At 43.0% G+C, this 20,659-nt stretch overlaps 1 protein-coding gene across 1 annotated transcript in view; it reads right to left on the bottom strand.

Moving 5' to 3' along the window:
- Nucleotides 1–4,226, bottom strand: part of FAM184B (family with sequence similarity 184 member B) — a 60,279-nt gene extending 56,053 nt beyond the window's left edge. The window contains exon 1 of the mRNA XM_063135336.1: nucleotides 4,080–4,226. Within this exon, the coding sequence (XP_062991406.1) occupies nucleotides 4,080–4,223 (144 nt within the window). The 5' untranslated portion in view covers nucleotides 4,224–4,226. The remainder of the gene's footprint in view (nucleotides 1–4,079) is intronic.
- Between the last annotated feature and the right edge of the window lie 16,433 nt (nucleotides 4,227–20,659).

Genomic DNA, 20,659 nt, shown 5'->3' with positions numbered 1-20,659 from the left:
GACAGATGAGGACAAACGCAAAGAAGATAAAACACACCTGGAGATGATGAGAAGCGATGGCTTAACAATGCAGACCGAGTACATCTTCTGCTACCAACCTGCCCATGCGTTAAGGTCATCAGCTGATGCCCCCCTAACTGATATACCACCTCTCACAGAGGTGAGGTTAGCTGCAACAAGGGAGTGAGGAGGGGTGGAATTGGTGGTGGTGGTAGGGGTTAGGCAGACCCAGCCTACCTAGTTATTTTAAAGGATTCTTCATCTGTAAATGAAGGCTGCTTTTTAAAGATATTTTAGACATTCCAGCTTGTATTCTAAAGACCCGTTTTACATCATTGTCATCATCATCATCATTATTATTTAAATTTGTATACTGCCCCATAGCCAAAGCTCTCTGGCCAGTTTGCAAAAGATTAGGACACTAAAATGGATATACAAAATTCAAAACCATAAAAACGTAAGATAGACAGCATACAAAGACAACATGCATCTAGGATCAATTAAAAACTCAACATACGCTGTGAAAAGCCTGGGAGAAAAGTCTTGACCCAGCACCAGAAAGATAACAATGTTGGTGCCAGGCAGGCCTTGTCAGGGAGATCATTTCACCACTGAGAAGGCCCTCTCCCTTTTTGCTGTCCTCCGAGCTTCCCTTGGAGTAGGCACCCCAAGGATGACCTTAGATGTTGAGCATAGCGTACCTGTCAGCTCATGTCGGGAGAGGCGTTCCATCAGGTATTGTGGTCCCGAGCCATGTAAGGCTTTGTAGGTTAGAACCAGCACCTTGAATTGGGCTCGGAAACATACAGGCAGCCAATGCAAGTGGGCCAGAGTCGGTCTTATATATTCGAACCTCCTGATCCTTGTTATCAATCTGGCCGCCACATTTTGCACAAGCTGCAGCTTCTGAACCATCTTCAGAGGCAGCCCCACATAGAGTGAATTGCAGTAATCTAACTTGGAGGTTACCAGAGCATTGTATCTGCTCTTCGACATATATGTATTTATTGTGGTTTTACTTGCCCTACGGTGCAATTCCATACTCATTTACCTGGGAGTCAGCCTCATTAAACTCAATAGAACAATCTTCAGAGAAGACATGCAGAGGACTGCAGTTAATTTTTGTACACCACCTTGAAATAATTAATGACAGCCAGTATATAAAATGGTTAAACGTCTAACTCAATAAAATTAACCTGTGGGGACTAACTATGGAGTCCTATGAAAGAAAGCTGCTAATAATGCTGGCAGTAAGATGTATGAACAGCACTGATGTATAGTTTGGCATGTAGGGAATGAGGCCCCAATCCTATGCACACTTACTTGGGAATAAATGATCCTGAACTCAGTGGGACTTAACTTCTGAATAAACATGGACCAGATTACTACACTCAACAGAATTGCAAATGCTGCCATTAGGAGTAGGATTTAATTAAAAAATAGATAAAAACAAAGGGTTGAAAGCCTAGTGAAAACAGGAATGGTACAAGACAAAGTATTTTGGAGGCATTTAAGGCAGTGCTGTGTCCTTACAAGCAGAACTCTCTGTTTAAACTATCCATGTGTTTGGCCAGTTAGTTTAAATTTCCTGTAGAATTAAGGTTTGTTCATGTGTGAAGTTGTTCATCCATGCGAACAGATGGAACTATTATAAAACACATCCTTATACATTTGCAGAAGCACAAAAAACTACTTGTGGGCAAGTCTCTACATCTATATACACTGTGTATTACCCATGCACAAGGCACATGGTTTGTTATTATTTAGGGATGAGCAGAAATCACAAGTAGTAGATCTCAGAAGTCTGTAATGTTCACATCCCTGAGCAGTAAACATGTAATTCTCTGCTTCTTCATGTTCGTGCCAAAACAATGTCTCTAAGCGTAAGTATAGATTTAAACAAGGGAGTGGTTTGTATTGGAAGAAATGTGTGGAAACGGGGATGTATATGCATGCGTGTGCGAGCACATACAAGCCTTTTGGAAATTATAGATCATGTAATACCTACAGATCGTGAATTAATACTGCTAAACAGATGTTGAGGAAACATTCATTTTCTTCCCCACAAGGAGCAGCCATATGCAGCTAAGTTATGTGTGCAGCAATTAACTGAAAACCTCCATATGTCCCATCAGTTGCACACTGGATCTCTAGAAGATGAATATGGCTGTCATGAAAAATAATAAAAATGCAAAATGCTTACAAAAATGTAATACATTTTGGACCCCATTTCTAGCATACGCAGATCAAAATTAGTTTTCAAAAGGGAAGTCAGAGCTGTATAAAAACATTTGCAAGTTGTAAGATAGTGTGGCAAAAGTATCCTTTAGTCTGGGCCATTAAGGAGTTAGAACCCATGGGTAGGTGTAGAACTAAATGATGGTCTGGCAAAAGGTTTGGATTTTGCTGATATAGTTCAATTATATATTCAGTTCAATTCTGTATTCAGGCAGGAACTACAACCTACAAACCCAACCCAAGCAAAGTGATCTACTGAGTATGGACTAGCACCAGGCAACATTATCCTAAGCAGAGACAGCAAGGTAGAGCAGAGGCATCAGTGACAGTTATACTGATTTTAAGGAGAATGTAACAAGAACAGACAAGAACATGATGTAATTTGTACACTTCGTATATTATCATACTTTGCGTTGAGCTAAAGGACAAATAAAATTATACACCGCAAAGGGCACAAGGTCCACCATGAAAACACCCTCTGAAAAGGTGCAATACTGATCTATAATATACTGTACTAACTACATTTCCCAGTAAAAAAAATGTTAGCTGCTATTTGTAAAGTTCTAAAATTTACTGAAAAATCCACAGACAAGTGTAATATACCGCTCCCAAATATTTCCCCCTAAACTATGCTAAAATAACATTTTCTAGTCACGCAATCCAGCATAATATGGAATGAAGAGGGTGGGTAGTGGTTTAACTTGGCATGTTTATGTACAGGACTGACTCCCAAATCCTCCCACTGGGAATGTGGATTTGAGTGAGTTAACAATGGTTGTGGACCTAGAAGTACATTGCTGTTGCTGAAATGCCAAAATCTCATCATCATCATTTGTATCCCGCCTTTTGCCCAATACTGGGCCTCAATACTACTCTTGATATACCACTGAATTCTGCTCAGAATCAGTTGTGCATGCTAGTAGGTATTATTTTCTGTTGACAGGTATCTCTAATTTTCTCCAGCCCCATTAGTGATTTTTAACAGCTGCTGTTGCACTTAATTTTGCTTGGCTGCAAGCGCTGGGCCAACGCTGTGTCATTCTGCCTGTCCTGCTGCCCTCATTAAGCCTCTTAGCAAGATAATATCTGTTATCTATCACCCTGAAAACATGCTCTGTTGCTGTACACTGAAAACGATACAGTTCAATAACTTTCGATAGACGTATTTGCCTATTTTGTGCCGTAATCCAGACAGCCAACGGGCTGATTCTCCTCTCGCCCCAGCCTAGTTACATACCGTGGGCGGGAAGAGGTCATTCCTATAAGTTTGCTGATAACAGGCTATAACGTAGAATCGCAGGGAAGCGAACTTCCCTAGCCTGGGTGTTTGGGTTTTTTTGGGGAAGGAGAGGGGTCCATCTCCATGCCGCCAAACCATTTTCTTTTGTTAAAAGCATTGCTAATTTTATTACTCAACCTACAACGCTCGCTGCTGCTTTCTTCATGGTTTTAATTAACTAGCGCGTGGAGAGAAAGAGGCTGAGTTCGGACGACACGCTAATCAACGGTTGTTTCCCATTCTGTGTCTATCCCCACCCACCCCGCGTTGATTAGCGTGTCGTCCGAACTCAGCCAGAGAGTTTGCTGCAAAGCACAGACAAACCGGGTCAATCCGCGCTAAAGATTGGTTTCCAGCTGCCGCGTGTGTGGGTGGGTGTGGGGTGGGAGCCTTTATACATGAAATTTGCTTGTTTCCACGCCCCCCCCCGCAAACCAGCTGTCACGTTGGGAGACGAGAGGCACGTGAAAACTTCTCCCTTCCTTCCTGCTGCAGAGGAAGTTTTCCAGCAGCAGCACCCCCCTCCCGGGTTCGGGGTTTGCTTTTGGCTTGTTTGTTTTACCTTGGTGAGTTGGGCGATCTTCTTGCACATTTTCATGTGCATTTCCTGGCCGCCTTCGTCCGACGAGCTGCAAGGAGGGTTTGCTTTAGAAGACCCATTGCAAGTCCCGGGAGGATGGAGCTTCTTGTTGACGCCAGAAGCCATCAGGCAGGCTTTGCAACAGAGAGAGGTAGATAGATAGATTCAAGCGGTCCGCGTGCGGGGACGGCTGCTGCAATCGTAGGCTCGCTCGCTCTGTCTTTCGCTCGCGCGCGCGCGCGCACTTGTCTCCCCGGGCAAAGCGGGGCGTTTGGAAACTTCAGTTTCCAAGCACGCCTTGGATGTGGGCGCAGCTACCTGCTGCCTTTCTCGTCCGTGCAGTGCCCGACCCGCACGAGCGGAGTACGCAGGCGAGGGGGAAGAGGGGAAGACCACGGCATTTGCTGCTCCGGCTCCCCCACCCCCTCCGGCTCAGTCCTTTCCCCTCCTCTCTCCAAATGGATCGGCTTCCGCCACGAGAAGACGCCGCTGGCTGCATGCCGCGCATTCCCTTGGGGAGACGCGGAGCCGGGGGCCCAAGCGAAAATTGCTGAGGCTGGCAAGGTTGAAGATACACACGTGTGTGTGTGATAATAATAAAAAAGAGACTACAAACAGCCTTCCCCAAGCGGCAGCCCTCCAGATTTGTTGGACTACAGCTCCCAGCATCCCTGGCCAGCTATGCTGGGGGATGATGGCAGACTAAGGCGGTCCTGAGGGGGCTAAGCACATAATACGAGTCCTACGGGGTCCCGCTATCTAGTGCGGGGCCTTCTTCCAACAGTGGCATGGTGCAGGGAGCTCCACAGGCCCTGCACGGAGCCAAAGAGCCTTTGCCCTGGTTTTTCTCTTCCCAGCAGCACCAGTTGCTATTGTCAGCCTCTGCCCCCTGAGCTGCCATTTAGGGAACAGGATTTTCGCCTTGATAGACCTCTCCTCTATAGCTTGGGCGCATCTGCTTTGAAAGACATGAAAACCAATGGCCTCCTCCACAGCTTATGGCAGCAAATGCCTTGAGTGCCATTATGCTCTCTCTCTGTGTGTGTGTGTGTGTGTGTGTGTGTGTGTGTGTGTGAGAGAGAGAGAGAGGGAGAGGGGGAGGGAGGGAGAGAGAGAATGCCTGGTTGATGGTGCCTGTTTGCTAAGGGTCACCAGCGATTAGCACCCTATTTTGCTTGCTTTGCTTAGCCCACTTGGCTCAGCTCCAGGCCTTGAATGGAAGAGGGCAAAATGAGTTCAGATCTCACTTGAAATAGGATCACTTTCTCCCCTGCAAGCCTAGAGAAAAAAGTGATCTGTCCGGCTGCCAAACCAGCAGGTGGGGAGCCAGTTGAGGGAAGTGGAGACCAGGAGAAAAGACGGATCATTTCAGGGAGGAAGCAGAGCTGGATTTTAAAGTGCACCCCTTCCACTAGTCCATATGGCTAGAAGTTCAATTATTTTAAAAAGCAAACAAGCAGAGTGGGAGGAGGAAGGTCTGCAGGGAGGGGTGTTTAATTCTGAACCACCAAATGCTGTCCTTTGTAAGACTGTATCCAGTGGTGTCATTCTGCTGGCACAAATGAACTGCACTAGTGGAAACCAAATTCTGAGCTATGCACAGGGGAGAATGTTTATGCAATGGTAAAGGCAGAAGACCTCTGCTTACACAGCAGTTTCTCCCACCGACAATATGTTGGATGTAGACCAAGGGTAGGCAACATGACGCCCATGGGCGCTAGTGTGCTCTTGAACATGTTTCTTGGGGTCCACCAAGGTGCCCTACCTCTCCCACTTAAACAATAACTTAAAAATCCTTCCTGGCATGGCAGCTGGGATTGCTTCAAAGCAAGATGAGAGGTGCCAGGTGCTGTTGACTTTACTTGCCATGGATGCCTTTGGGCCCCATGTAAGGCTTGGAGACATTCTTTGGAAATAAATGTGGGGGGCTGCAGGCTGGTGTTTTCCTCTGCAACACATCCAGCCAGCAAGAAAAAGACAGGAAAAAAGGAACTCCTGTCATTTCTGTCTGGTAAGCCATGCCTCCCATGGTAGCCATTTTGTTGGTGGTGCCTAGGATAGTTTCTCAAATTGCCAAATGTGCCTAAAGGGTACAAAAGGTTGCCTACCCCAGATTTAGGCCTTAATGTTTTTTTTTTTAGAGTTCAATGGAACATGCTTCCAGGTAAATGAGTGCTTGGGAGTAACTTCCATTGAACACCTTGGGATTTACTTCTGAGCCGGATTGTATTGTCAATGTAGTGAAAGAAACCCTAAGACTGGAGGATGTGAAGAATTGTAGGTCACTTTCCATATAAGGTGCAAAAAATCATTTGCATTACAAGTATACCAGAGTCCTTTACATACATTTGTAAGTTTCAACAAAAGTTGGCTGCCACATTTTAAAAGCTTTTAAAACTCTTTAAAGTTGAGGCCCTATGCTCACTGACTTGGGCATATATGCCCTCATGAAATCAGGACTTCTAAGTAAACATGTGTAGAATTGGATGGCATGACTACAGCCCTAAACACCAGTGTAGCCCAGTCTCCTGCAGGTTTGCCAAGAAATAAATGCAGAGATCCCTGGGACAAAGTAGATTTTAACCCTGCTTTGGTTCAGAATTTGGATCCAGCCTTATCGAAAGGTGATAATGATTTGGAAGTCTGTTGCTATTTACTTATATTTCTATCTATCAACTAGAACTACATACATAATAGGGGAACATATGGACTACTGCCATGAAGAAGAGATATCTCTAGAAGAATAGTAAAAAGTCCTAAGCATTCTTTCCCATTGTTAATTCTTCACATAAGCCTCATAATTTTAACTCTGTGCCTTGAATGAAATTTCATTTTATATAAACAATTCCTGGAATGTTGGGAAGAGTGTGACAAACCGTACTTCAACAGGTGCATTTTTTCAACAGGCCAGTGTGCATCTACAAGGTTCTTTCAATGTCCAAAATCCCTGGGTTTTTCTTGTAGCACATTTCCATCCTATCCTAACAGAAATTTTCAGAAAAAATGGAAAAATATATATGATTTTTTTAGCATTTTTTACAGATTGAAAGTCACTTTGTTACTTGAGGAACATAAAATGTAATTATGTACAAGTTGGTTTGGCATAAAATTCTCACATTTGGTATATTAAATGTACAGTGTATTCAAACAATTATTACCAATTGAATTTACTTTTTAATTTTTTTTACCTTTTTTTGTTGTTGTTAACAAATGGAGCTACAAGCTCCTGAACTGTAAGAAACACCTGAACTGAAAGCAGCCTCTTTGGTTTTGCCAGTTTATGAAGAGCAGGAAAAAACAATTAACACCCCCCCCAAAAAATAAACCATCAATGTTAGTAACAAAGACAATTATTTATGTCTCCGCTAGTCCTCCACAGTGTCAAGCAGACAAAAAGCACCCATTCCCATAAAAAGAACTGAGGAGGAAGAGAAAAAAGGGAGAACCAAGATTAAATGAATATGCATGAAATAGCTATCACTATCAGTTTCTGTTTCAATTGCACTGCCCCCTAGAGGCAGAAATGCATCTTGCAAGAACCTTTGAGAGATGTAGTCTCAGTTTGCAACCTAGGATTTGCTTGTCATTGCCCAGAAATTGTAATAATCTGATACTGTACATAATTTTTAGAAATCATTTGGAGAAGTAAATATATTAACACCTTGTCTTAAACAAGAGTTAATACCAAAATTAAAAATTCACATATGTTCATCATAAGTATGTCTTTAGTATATTTTTATGTTTTAATTTGTTTTTATTGTATTTTGAAATTTTGTAAGCTGTCCTTGGAATTTTGTTAAACAACTGAGTATAAACCCAATAAATAAATAAATCCCTAAAAAACAACTTTCTCTTGCTACTTCTCATGGAATCCAAGGCAGAGTACACAATACTCCTCTCAATTTTTATCCTAACAGCAACAATCTTGTGAGGTAGGTTGGTCTGAGAGTCTGACTGGCCCAAAGTAACCCAGTGAGCTTCTATGGCTGAGTGGTGACTAGAACTCAGATCTCCTGACTCCCAAGTCCAACACTCTAACCACTACACCGCACTACACACCATGAGACAATTTCCTACTGAACGCTGATGATAGCAGGAATAATGGGGCATCTGTATTAATTGACAATATATATTCTTGTTGATGTACCATCTTTAAGCTATGGCATTATTTTCATTGTGTGTATACATTTGGGTGTGTATAATTTACATATTCAAAGAATTAAAATACTACATCTTTCTCTTTTTATGGCATATCAGGAAAAGTAAGCATGGTTTGCTTTGTCTAAGTGTTTATTTTTTTATGAATTAAGGGTAGGTTCCCCCCCCCATGACAATTCCTTCAGTATTGCATTCATATGGGCATTTTTTGAACTCTTAGCCCAAGTGTTAGTATTTCACAAATAATGGTGGTATTTTGAACAAGAAACAACAGAGGGTAACCCAAACCTGCAACCAGACTGACCCCTAGTGGCTAGCTTTTAAAATACGTTTCTTCAAAAATAATTAAATTAACATTAAAAATGGATGAGTTCAGAGCCCGAAACAGCCCTTGTAGCATAATTGTGTCCCTGCCTTGTTTCCAATTCCAAGTTGCAACTATCTTACTGGGTGGTGAGTGAATCACATTCCCTCCTGGAATACAAATATTTCCTTGAAGGAAGATACCTTTATTCTATGCAGAGTAATAACTATGTTTTGTTAAATAGTAAACTGCTCATATTATTTGAAACATCATCAGCAATTGAGGTAGCAAGATATATGAACGTATCATTTTCACTGGACTAAAATACAATTGTTTTAGGGAAACTGAGTTTAAAACCCCCAAACATTTTGAATTTCACTGTTGTAAAACAGTTCTTAAATATAGGCAACTAATGAATAATTGCAGGGCTGGACAAAAAACAAACAAACAGGTTGGTAAATGAAGGCAAACTAGAAGATGGGAGAATTCGTATAAAATATGTAACAAGTCAAAGGGAAGTAGGGAGTATTGTGTGTCTCAAAAGGGAATGTTAGACTTGTATTTGCTTTTGCAGTGCCCTCATTTAGTCCTTGCATCTTTCTGCTAGTAGGTATATTTCCTCGCTCTTTTCTGAATTGTCTATTTTACATGACCTCTCATCTGACTAGTTTGCTTGCTCTTGCCAGTGCCACAATTTTCTTTCTGTTCCCAGGTCTCCTTACCTACGTTCTCATATAATAATATGAATATCTCTCAATACGCAACTTCTTCTCTGGGCTGGGCAATCTTATAGTTCTGCTAAGGTGGTATCTCAGTTGCCCTGTTGCTACAGTGCCACAATTTAGTCAGGATCCTAAATAAGCCCAAGGGCGAAAACATCATGCCAAAAGGCACAGAATGGAGCAATACCATCAGCCACACCTCCACAGTCTGTGGAAACACTCTGACACCTACCAATCATGGGATGGCATGCCACAACAAGCAACATCCCCACAACTGCCAGGTGAAGGAGCCAATACATACAAGGTAACAGGGATATATGCTCCTGTGACAATGCCCAAACTTCGGGCTCCATCATCTGTCATTTCTGCCCCTCCCCCTGCTTTGCCTCTGCTGTTTTTTGTTTGTTTTTACCTCCAATGCATAAGCGCATCAAGCTTTTGGTCCCTTTCACCTGAATAAGCTGCTCTTCAGATTGTTTGCCCCACCACGTCCCTCTTCCTTCCTTCCTCCAGTTCATGGGTTGCTCCTCCCTCTCACTTTATCAAGACATATACATGCAGATCCTGCCAGACAAGTACTTCAATCAGATCACCTTTCTGCTCAGCAGAAATGGAGCAACCCTTTAGTCTGGCTTTATGGGGGTATTGAGGGAGTACAATCCTATCTCTGCAGAGATTCGGGCATTGTATGATTTAAAAAAAAAATTCGAACCTGGGATGCAAGATTTGGGATTTTATATTGAGGCTTGTGTCGAGGAAATCAAGCTGGTTCTTTTACCTAATGCCCACAGGTATAAGAAAATGGCTCTATAACGCATTAGCTCAATACAACAGAAAGTTCATATCTTCCTGCTTAATTAAAACCTATTTTTAATTCTACACTGCTGTCAGAATCTAGCTGATGCTGAAACCACATGTCACAAAACAGTTAGACAGTTAAACAGATAGTGGGATATTTTTAAAGGCTAGCTAACCACAAAAAGGAAATAGATAATAAGACGTATTTTTTAAGGCGAGCTAACCACAACTAGGAAACAGATGGAGATGTATTTCCTGTAGCTATTGTAATATCCATTATGGTGTTCTAGTCAGAGAAGTACCTGAACTCTGTGTATGCCTAGGTGCTTTGCTTCTAATTGGTTGTTGTGTTGCAGAGCTGTATTACGTATTATGATTGGTGGGAAGGTTCTGCCATTGTATCTGAGGGGACCTGACCCTATAAATATGTTAACCTTTCCTGAAATTGTTGGGCAGTTCTTCAGACTGCCACCTTGCAGCGCTGCTTGTAATAAATCTTCTGAGGAGAGAGAAATTGTGTCTTGAGAGTTTGTGACCACCACTCAGCGAACCACAGGGATCCGAGGTTTCGGGTTCCACAACAATTGGAGCTGGCTGCAGGGAGAGCGCGCTTTTTCCTGACAGGACCTGATGCAATCTATTCAAGCCAACAGCCGGGCTCCCCTCACAGCACACACACCCAACAAAGGAAAACGGAAGAGTACAGCACTACACGAGGTTTAAGGGCACATTAAATGAGTTTAGGAAAAATAATCCGGACTTTAGGCATTCTAGGAAAAGTCAGAAAAGGCTGAGGAAGAAGCGGGGTGTCAGTAGGACAGGCACAGCATCATGTAAATTTGTTGTTTATTCGTTCAGTCACTTCCGACTCTTCGTGACTTCATGGACCAGCCCACGCCAGAGCTTTCTGTCAGCTGTCGCCACCCCCAGCTTCCCCAAGGTCAAGTCTGTCACCTCCAGAATATCATCCATCCATCTTGCCCTTGGTCGGCCCCTCTTCCTTTTGCCTTCCACTTGCCCTAGCATCAGCCTCTTCTCCAGGGTATCCTGTCTTCTCATTATGTGGCCAAAGTACTTCAGTTTTGCCTTTAATACCATTCCCTCAAGTGAACAGTCTGGCTTTATTTCCTGGAGTATGGACTGGTTTGGTCTTCTTGCAGTCCGAGGCACTCTCAGAATTTTCCTCCAACACCACAGTTCAAAAGCATCTATCTGGAACTCTTCATTTTTGAGGACCTCTCCCACCCACATCCCACTCCACACATACAATCTCATGGATCCTTAATTCTGAAATTTCATTTTCTACATTTCTAAAATGAAACCATGGATCACATTGGGGCTTTTGTACCATGTCCCAATCCCCACCCACCCCTTTTAGATATTTGTGTTTAACATAACATCCAGCCTGAAAAAGAGCTGTACACAACTTAGTGATAATTTTTGTAACTTTTGGGCTGATCTTAATAAAAGGTATTGATGTTTTGATTCCTTTATTTTAATGGACCAACACTGCTGCAAACATTTTATAAATAGAACTCCCTTTAATTTTCCTTTCACTGTAAAATTTCACTGTAAAATCATGAATTCTCTCTCCAAAGCCAATTTCTCATGCAAGTTGACACTCCATAAGCTAGGTAGTCTTTTAGTTCCCACTGTTCAGCCTTCTTATGTTTCTGGCTGCCTGACTTGTATTTATAGTCAGACATGGCAGTATGGTGTGTGAGAATGAATCAACTGTCCTTCCCTACAGCCTGTGGACAAGGATCTTGGAGACTGGCAATTGTTGTGTTAGTTATAAATCCTAGTTAAACTGCACAAGTAGCACACACTCTAGCCCAGTGATCTTTGTGACGACCCCCTTCGCGCTTCCTTTATTTCTTCCTATAATCAAAGGATCCCAACTAGGGAACAAGTTGTCAGAATGCTGCCCACTGACCCTTTTCTGGCCTCACAGCTACCAGCCCAGCACTCTCTATTCACCCTTGTCTGTCACCGCTGCCACCATAGAACACCGTACCTTACCTCAGGTACTTCAAGAATCCAATCCAGTTTATGAAATGGAAGAATTTTTATTTAAAATAAATAAGATTATGCAGTTTACAAAGCTTGTGGTTTAATTTGTCATAAATTTGTTTGTTTCAGTACAGTTTCAGATGTAACCCTGCCTACCCTACCCACTAATATACAATATCTCCTCCCATTTAATCCCCCCCAAAATAATAAAGCATGTTGATCCTACTCTCTTCTAACCCCTTACACAGACAAACACGGACACTTCTCCTGTCTCTCTGCCCGTCTCTACTGCTCTTTTCTAACGCCTCCCTCTCTCTGCTAACTGCCAATTAAAACCTTTGAACCACCAGCCAATCAACATTCACTTCACATTCATTTCACTTGCTCCCCCTCCCAACAGCATTAACCACTTACCATCCAAAGTCCAAACAGCACTTACATCCTAAATAGGAAGAGTCATTATTAACACATTACAAATACATACATTATATATAGTTGGCAATAAACAGTAAAACATCACAGTCTTCAACTGGTCCAGACCCAAAACCCGCCTCAAACGCTCAACCTGTAAGATGGGACCCACTTTCATCATTTTCTCCATGTCCAACATGGTGGCAAAAGCTTTGCCGTGACCCATCTGGACTGATCTTGCAACCCACTTTTGGGTTGGGACCCACCAGTTGAAGACCACTGCTCTAACCCATTCAAGTGTTTCAAAAGCAACAGGGCTGAACACACAAGGAGAGGGAACATACTAGCCCTCGGTCAGAAAAGTTCATTGCCCTCTACCAGTGGAGGCTGACACATTTCTGATTGTGTCTTCAGAGAGTCACCCTCCATGTACAGTGGGTGATTAATGCAATGAAGGAAGATGACAGAGTCAGTGTGCTCCCTCTCCTTGCACGTTCAGTCTCATCACTTTTGGAACAACTGAATAGGACTTCTGTGTCCTAGAGAAGAGGATGGGCCAGCAATTCACTGTTCAGAATGTTGCTTGTTCTGCTCCAACACTGGTTCTGATTGGCACCAGTAAATCTCACAAGATCTAGACAAATAGATACACAGACTCAAGGAAGGGAGTTGCCTATGTGATTCCAAGCCCAATTCAAGGTGCTGGCTTTAACCTATAAAGCCTTACACAGCTTGGGACCACAATACCTGATGGAATGCCTCTCCCGACATTAACCTACCTGTACACTGTGCTCAATGTCTAAGGTCCTCCTCAGAGTGCCTACTCCGAGGGAAGCTCGGAGGATGGCAACAAGGGAGAGGGCGTTTTCAGTGGTGGCCCCCCAATTTTGTAATGATCTCCCAGATGAGGCTCGCCTGGCGCCAACATTGTTATCTTTTCGGTGCCAGGTCAAGACTTTTCTCATCTCCCAGGCATTTAACAACATATGCTAAGTTTCTTTGTTTTTTAATGGACCCCAGAACTGTTGTTGTTTAAATGGATACTGTTGTTTTTATATTTCTGATGGTTTTAAATTTTGTATACTTTTTAATGTTCACTGTTTTTAACTTTTGTAAACCACCCAGAGAGCTTTGGCTATGGGGCGGTATATAAATTTAATAAATAAATAAATATCTTCAAACATAATTACAATTGAGTCTAATATTATTCTGTTATGGTAATTATGTTGCAACCTGGGTTGTTCATGCTGGGAAGCAGGAGAAGCAGGCCAGAGCAGAGAGGCTCAGGGGAGGGTGTCCTCCTCCTTCAGTCTCTGGAGATGATTCATCCAGACCCCCACCCACCCCCACTCTAGCAGCTGTTGGCCTACATGCTGGGCAGATCCTGTTCTTGGAATGGTGGCCTGAAGTCACCTGGAGGTTCCCCAGAAGCTCCTTCCAGCCCTCATGGATTGTGGCATTTTGGACCCCCTTGTAAAATTCCATAAATGACGTAGGGTGAACATACAACAAAAACTTTGTCTAGAAATACCCTTTGTGTCACATAGTGACTACAGTCACAGAGCAGTTGCTAGTTGGGGTAGGGGCTGTGTGAGGTGTGGGCACAGGCACAGCCACAGCCCCTTGCCCCAGATGCTTTTGCTGTTGCCTGTAATGCAACCATTTTATAATCAGTTCCTTTCAATTGATTTACCACCCCAACTAATCTCTCCCTCTGCTTCTCTCCCACCCTGAACCCCCCTCCCCTGCTCTTTTCTCGTGGTTGTCAACACTTCAGCCAGGCCAGCTCTCTACCCATCTGTGTACACTACAGAAAAGCTGCTTTTGGGTGGGAGTGACTGGAGGAGTCTGGAAGAGGGATCTCCGAGGTGTGAGAATAATGGCATTCTATTTGAAAAATGCTGGGAGGCCAGTCAGTGGGTTGCCGCTGATGGTGAGCTAGTCTTATCCCCTCCACCATGATCTGTGGCCTCAAACAGCAGGCACAGAGTAAAAGTTTGTGATCCACATGGTGCCCCTGAGTTGGTGTATTGGCAAAGGGGTGTTATAGGCTTAAGTCACAGCCACCACCCTGAGGACAAAAAAATTCAGTAAAAATGAATCCAAGATGGTATTTTACTGCAGGGCTTTTGCCCTCAAGAGGGCACTACAGCACATTGCATACACTGAATGAGGGATCACTGAATCACCCTTTTCAGATAAAACTCTAGTGAATCTCTAAGTTTAATTCAGGAAAAAATGATTCTTGGCTATCAGACGTTTGAAAAATGCTGTCATGAGGTACTTGCCTTCAGAGGAAGTCTGCTGAGAACAGCAACTCATGCAGAAACGGGTGATATGCAGACTTACTTGCCTTCAGAGGAAGTCCGCTGAGAACAGCAACTCATGCAGAAACAGGGTGGTCTCAATCATGGATTGGTAGTCTTATGGACTCTAGTAATCCTTTTCAGATAAAACTGTAGTGAACCTCAACCTTCTTCTCACTGGCCTTCCTTCTTCTCACATCAGTCCATTGGTTTCTGTTCACCACTCTGCTGCTAAGATCATCTTCTTGGCTCGCCGCTCTGACCATGTTACTCCACTTCTGAAATCTCTTCATTGGCTTCCAATTCACTTCAGAATCCAATATAAACTTCTCCTGTTGACCTACAAAGCTTTTCACTGTCTAGCTCCTTCCTATCTTTCCTCTCTCATCTCACACTATTGCCCCGCTCGTGCTCTTCGCTCCTCTGATGCCATGTTTCTCACCTGCCCAAGGGTCTCTCCTTCCCTTGCTCGGCTTCGTCCATTTTCTTCTGCTGCCCCTTACGCCTGGAACGCTCTTCCAGAACATTTGAGAACTACAAGTTCAATCGCAGCTTTTAAAGCTCAGCTAAAAACTTTTCTTTTTCCTAAAGCTTTTAAAACTTGATTTTGCTCTGACTTTTATACTGCCTGTTTGGTGCATTCTCTTCCCCTCCTTATTGTTTTATTATGATTTTATTAGAATGTAAGCCTATGCGGCAGGGTCTTGCTATTTATTGTTTTACTCTGTACAGCACCATGTACATTGATGGTGCTATATAAATAAATAAATAAATAAATAAATAAATAAATAAATAATAATAAGTTTAATTCAGGAAAAATGATTCTTGGCTACCAGACATTTGAAAAATGCTATCATGATGTACTTGCCTTCAGAGGAAGTCCGCTGAGAACAGCAACTCATGCAGAAACAGGGTGGTCTCAATCATAGATGGGTAGTCTTACGCACTCTAGTAATCCTTTTCAGATAAAACTGTAGTGAACCTCTAAGGTCACAACCTCACAAGGCATACTGCAACTATGCTTTTCTTGAAATAATTTCAAGAAAAGCCTCCTTTGAACCCCCAGTGAGAAAAAATATGGAAATAGTGGGAAAACATGGGAGGGCAACAAATTGAAGGCACTGTTGTAAAACTTTGTGAATGAGGCAGAGCAATTGCATAGGAACATAAGTGCCTTTGCTGGCTTAGACCAAGGGTCCATCTAGCCCAGCCCTCTGTTCATACAGTGGCTAAACAGCCATCAGCCAGGGATGAACAAGCAGGACGTGGTGCAACAGCACCCTCCTGCCCATGTTCCCCAGCAACTGGTGCACACAGGCTTATTGTCTCGAATACTGGAGATAGCACACAACCATCAGGGCTAGTAGCCATTGCTAGCCTTTTTGTTGTTTATTCGTTCAGTCGTTTCTGACTCTTCGTGACTTCATGGACCAGCCCACGCCAGAGCTTTCTGTCGGCCGTTGCCACCCCCAGCTCCCCCAAGGTCAAGTCTGTCACCTCCAGGATATCATCCATCCATCTTGCCCTTGGTCGGCCCCTCTTCCTTTTGCCTTTCACTTTCCCTAGCATCAGCCTCTTCTCCAGGGTATCCTGTCTTCTCATTATGTGGCCAAAGTACTTCAGTTTTGCCTTTAATATCATTCCTTCAAGTGAGCAGTCTGGCTTTATTTCCTGGAGTATGGACTGGTTTGATCTTCTTGCAGTCCAAGGCACTCTCAGAATTTTCCTCCAACACCACAGTTCAAAAGCATCTATCTTCCTTCGCTCAGCCTTCCTTATGGTCCAGCTCTCGCAGCCATAGGTTACTATGGGGAATACTATTGCATTTTTGTGAACCGCCCAGAGAGCTCCGGCTATTGGGCGGTATAGAAATGTAATAAATAATAAATAAATAAATAAATAAATTAACTATATGGACCTTTGTTGTCAGTGTGGTGTCTCTGCTCTTAACTATTTTATCAAGATTTGTCATTGCTCTCCTCCCAAGAAGTAAACGTCTTCTGATTTCCTGGCTGCAGTCAGCGTCTGCAGTAATCTTTGCGCCCAGAAATACAAAGTCTGTCACTGCCTCCATGTTTTCTCCCTCTATTTGCCAGTTATCAATCAAGCTGGTTGCCATAATCTTGGTTTTTTTGAGGTTTAACTGCAACCCAGCTTTTGCACTTTCTTCTTTCACCTTCGTCATAAGGCTCCTCAGCTCCTCCTCGCTTTCAGCCATCAAAGTGGTGTCATCTGCATATCTGAGATTGTTAATGTTTCTTCCTGCGATTTTAACTCCAGCCTTGGATTCGTCAAGCCCAGCACGTCGCATGATGTGTTCTGCATACAAGTTGAATAGGTAAGGTGAGAGTATACAACCCTGCCGTACTCCTTTCCCAATCTTAAACCAGTCCGTTGTTCCGTGGTCTGTTCTTACAGTTGCTACTTGTTCGTTATACAGATTCCTCAGGAGGCAGACAAGATGACTTGGTATCCCCATACCACCAAGAACTTGCCACAGTTTGTTATGATCCACACAATCAAAGGCTTTAGAATAGTCAATAAAACAGAAATAGATGTTTTTCTGGAACTCCCTGGCTTTCTCCATTATCCAGTTGATATTGGCAATTTGGTCTCTAGTTCCTCTGCCTTTTCTAAACCCAGCTTGTACATTGGCAATTCTTAGCCTCCAGGAATTTATCCAACCCCCTTTTAAAGCCATCCAGATTGGTTGCCATCACTACATCTTGTGGTGGTGAGTTCCATAATTTAACTATGCACTGTGTGAAGAAGTACTTCCTTTTATTTGTCCTGGATCTCCCCCCCCCAATCAGTTTCATGGGATGACCCCGGGTTCTAGTGATGATAAACCATTATAAAAAGCCTTGTCTGAAGCACCCTTGGTCTGCCCAATAGTCTGTGGAATTTCAAAAGTGCAATGAGTAAGAAAAGAGCACTTGGTTTTCAATTTAATTTGGAAACGTTTATGTTGCAAGCTGCAATAGTGGATCCAGCTGCTGTACCATGATCCCCACAGCTGGGAGACGGCCAGCCCCTCTTCCCAAGCACCATCCACAGGTCAAGCGCTTACCCAAAAAACGAAAGGAAATTCACCAATGTATGATTCAATGTATGTTTGCCTGGAAATAAGCCCCAAGCATTCTCTGGAGCTTGACTTCAGATAAATATCACAAATATCTGTAGAAGTCCCTCTTCCTATATCAGCCTGCCTGTGCCTTAAGATAGCCCGGGGGAGGAGGGGTGGTGGTGGAAGAAAATGTACAAAAGGAGGCTTAAATTTTTTAGAATAAAAGTAAAGCATAATTTCATGCACAACCCAATAAAAGATACATTAAAAAATTCCTACAGTAGAATTTTATTGTATTATTTCTATATATCTATATCTGACAATAAAACGCTATTGTACGAATTTTTTAATGTATCATTTAACGTGCTGTACATGAAATTATTATTATATATAAATCACTTTATATATGCATTGGCTTTGTAATATTTTAATTTGATAGGTTTTTATTAATGCACTTAAAATCATTTGGCAGGTTGGTTGTGTATTTTAGACTGGGAATGAATTATTGGAAAAAGTCAAGGAGAGATCTGCCAGTACGACGTGCCTATTAAATGTTTTTAAAATACATCTATAGTAAAAGTTGCCATTTTCACACAAAAAAAGAAGTTTCGGCCCTACATCTGCATGGAAGGGCCCTGCGTATGCATCCCTCGCCTCCTCACAGAAAGAAGCGTTGAAACGTCTTCTGAGGGAAAGCCGGCGACATTTCCCCCAGCCCCTCTCCCGCCCCCCCATAAACTCGGCCCTGCCTCGGAGTCCTTTCGCCTCCCTCCGGAATCTCGCGAGAGTTCCGCCCGAGCACGCGACCCGTTCGTGGAGACGTAAACATTTGAAAGCAACGGCGGGAAGAGGCCGCGGGGGAGGGGCAGCTGCGCGCGTTTTTCCTGCGTCGTAACGAAAGGGGCTCCGCGGCTTCTCGGTCTGAGGTAAAAATCAAGTGAAATGGGGGAGGGGGGGTCCTGAGGAGGCCGTAGGCCCAGGCCCAGGCCCAGGCCCGGCTCTGTTTTTCGACGGGGCGTGCTCGGTCTTGGCCCGCGAGCGAACGGGCTGAGAGGATTGCCCCCCCCCCTTCTCAGACTCCGTGTATCAACGAGGGGTGGTGGTGAATCGTAAAGAAAGAGGCGTCGAACTAGAGTAGTGGCTTTTACTGCCCAGAGGGGTAGCCGCGTAAGCCTATGGCAACAAAAACAACCAAGAGCCTTAAGGACTAGCGCCTTTATTCCGGCGTAAACCTTGGTGGACTAGCCTGCTTCATCAGATGCGTGGGGTGTTATGGGGAGGTGGAAGAAAAAGAGACGAGCTCTGGTGCCGTGTGTAGATAAACAATGAACTTTTTATTTTTGTAATGATGTGGAAATGCTCGACGTTTCGGACACACGACAAACGCTGAGGCTTTTTAATCAAGCGAACTGTGTTTGCAGTTTTGCAGCTTGTCCTTCCTTTTTTCTTATTACGGGTTGGTCAAAATATGTATATGTAACTGGTATTTCTAATCTTGTTGCCAGATTTTCTTGTATAACTATTTAAATTTCCTCAGTTTACTTCCTGTTATGGTCTTAACAGCTAATGAAGCAGTTTAAAAGAAGGACTAGAATGTATTACATGTTTGAAAAAGTAGTTTATGATTTTCAATTTGTTGTGTATTACTTGTTTCTTAAATATATTACATGGAATTTTTAGATAAATGACAGATAGTTTTTATCAAGTTTTTTTAGTTAAGAATCTGCTCAGTTGGAGCCAAGATTGATAGATATGCATAATATTGTAGCTACTAAAAAATTATAGTATCACAGATATCCAAATTTCAATTATATTTGTATGGGTGTTGTTCTTGTTCTTAACCTTTTATATTAAATAATGGTTTTGTAATCTATTTGTTTTAGCTCCTGAGGAAAGATTCCTCTGAATCCGAAACATCAAGCATTTTCACCTCATTACAAAAATAAAAAGTTCATTGTTTATCTTTTTCTTCCACCTTCCTACTGGTGCCAATTCCCTTCATCTACCAGTGTTATGGGGAGGGTCAGATTTTTATATACTAAACAGACTCTACCAGATTAGGAAAAAATGCTACCAATCTTAGTTAGGATTTAACTAATTGCTTAAGGCTGCAAATCCGATATATGCTTTTTTTGAAGCAAGTGTCACTGAGCAAAGCAGGCCTTATTTCTGAGCAAACATACACTAGGGTGACCATATGAAAAGGAGGACAGGGCTCCTGTACCTTTAACAATTGTATTGCAAAGGGAATTTCAGCAGTTGTCGTTTGTATATATGGGGAACCTGGTGGAATTTCCTCTTCATCACACCAGTTAAAGCTGCCCTCTTTTAAATCTGGTCACTAGTATAGCTCCTGCAGCTTTAACTGTGGTGATGAAGAGGGAATTTCACCAGGTTCTCCATATATACAAATGACATCTGCTGAAATTCCCTTTTCTATGCGACTGTTAAAGATACAGGAGCCCGGTCTTCCTTTTCATAGGGTCACCCTAACATACACAGAATCGGCCTGTGCAAACCCACGGTTGCACTGTGTTGTAGCTCAGGCTTTTGTTATCAAGGTGAATCAATGGGGCCAATTAAAGTGTCAGGAATGAGCCTGGGTTAACCTTGAGCTCACATTTTATCCCCTGAACTGCCTGTAAGGAGTCCGGAAGTGATTCTCTCTCTTCTCCCCCCCCCCCCCCCACCCAACCTCATTTTCACATTTACTGCAGTTTGCCATTTTGTCTGAACTTGACAGACTGTGATCAAGCCACTGTGGTTTATTTCCCCCTCTATGA

Source organism: Elgaria multicarinata, chromosome 10, assembly GCF_023053635.1.
Source record: "Elgaria multicarinata webbii isolate HBS135686 ecotype San Diego chromosome 10, rElgMul1.1.pri, whole genome shotgun sequence".
NCBI classification, from domain to species: domain Eukaryota; kingdom Metazoa; phylum Chordata; class Lepidosauria; order Squamata; family Anguidae; genus Elgaria; species Elgaria multicarinata.
This window is presented reverse-complemented; position numbering and strand designations above follow the sequence as displayed.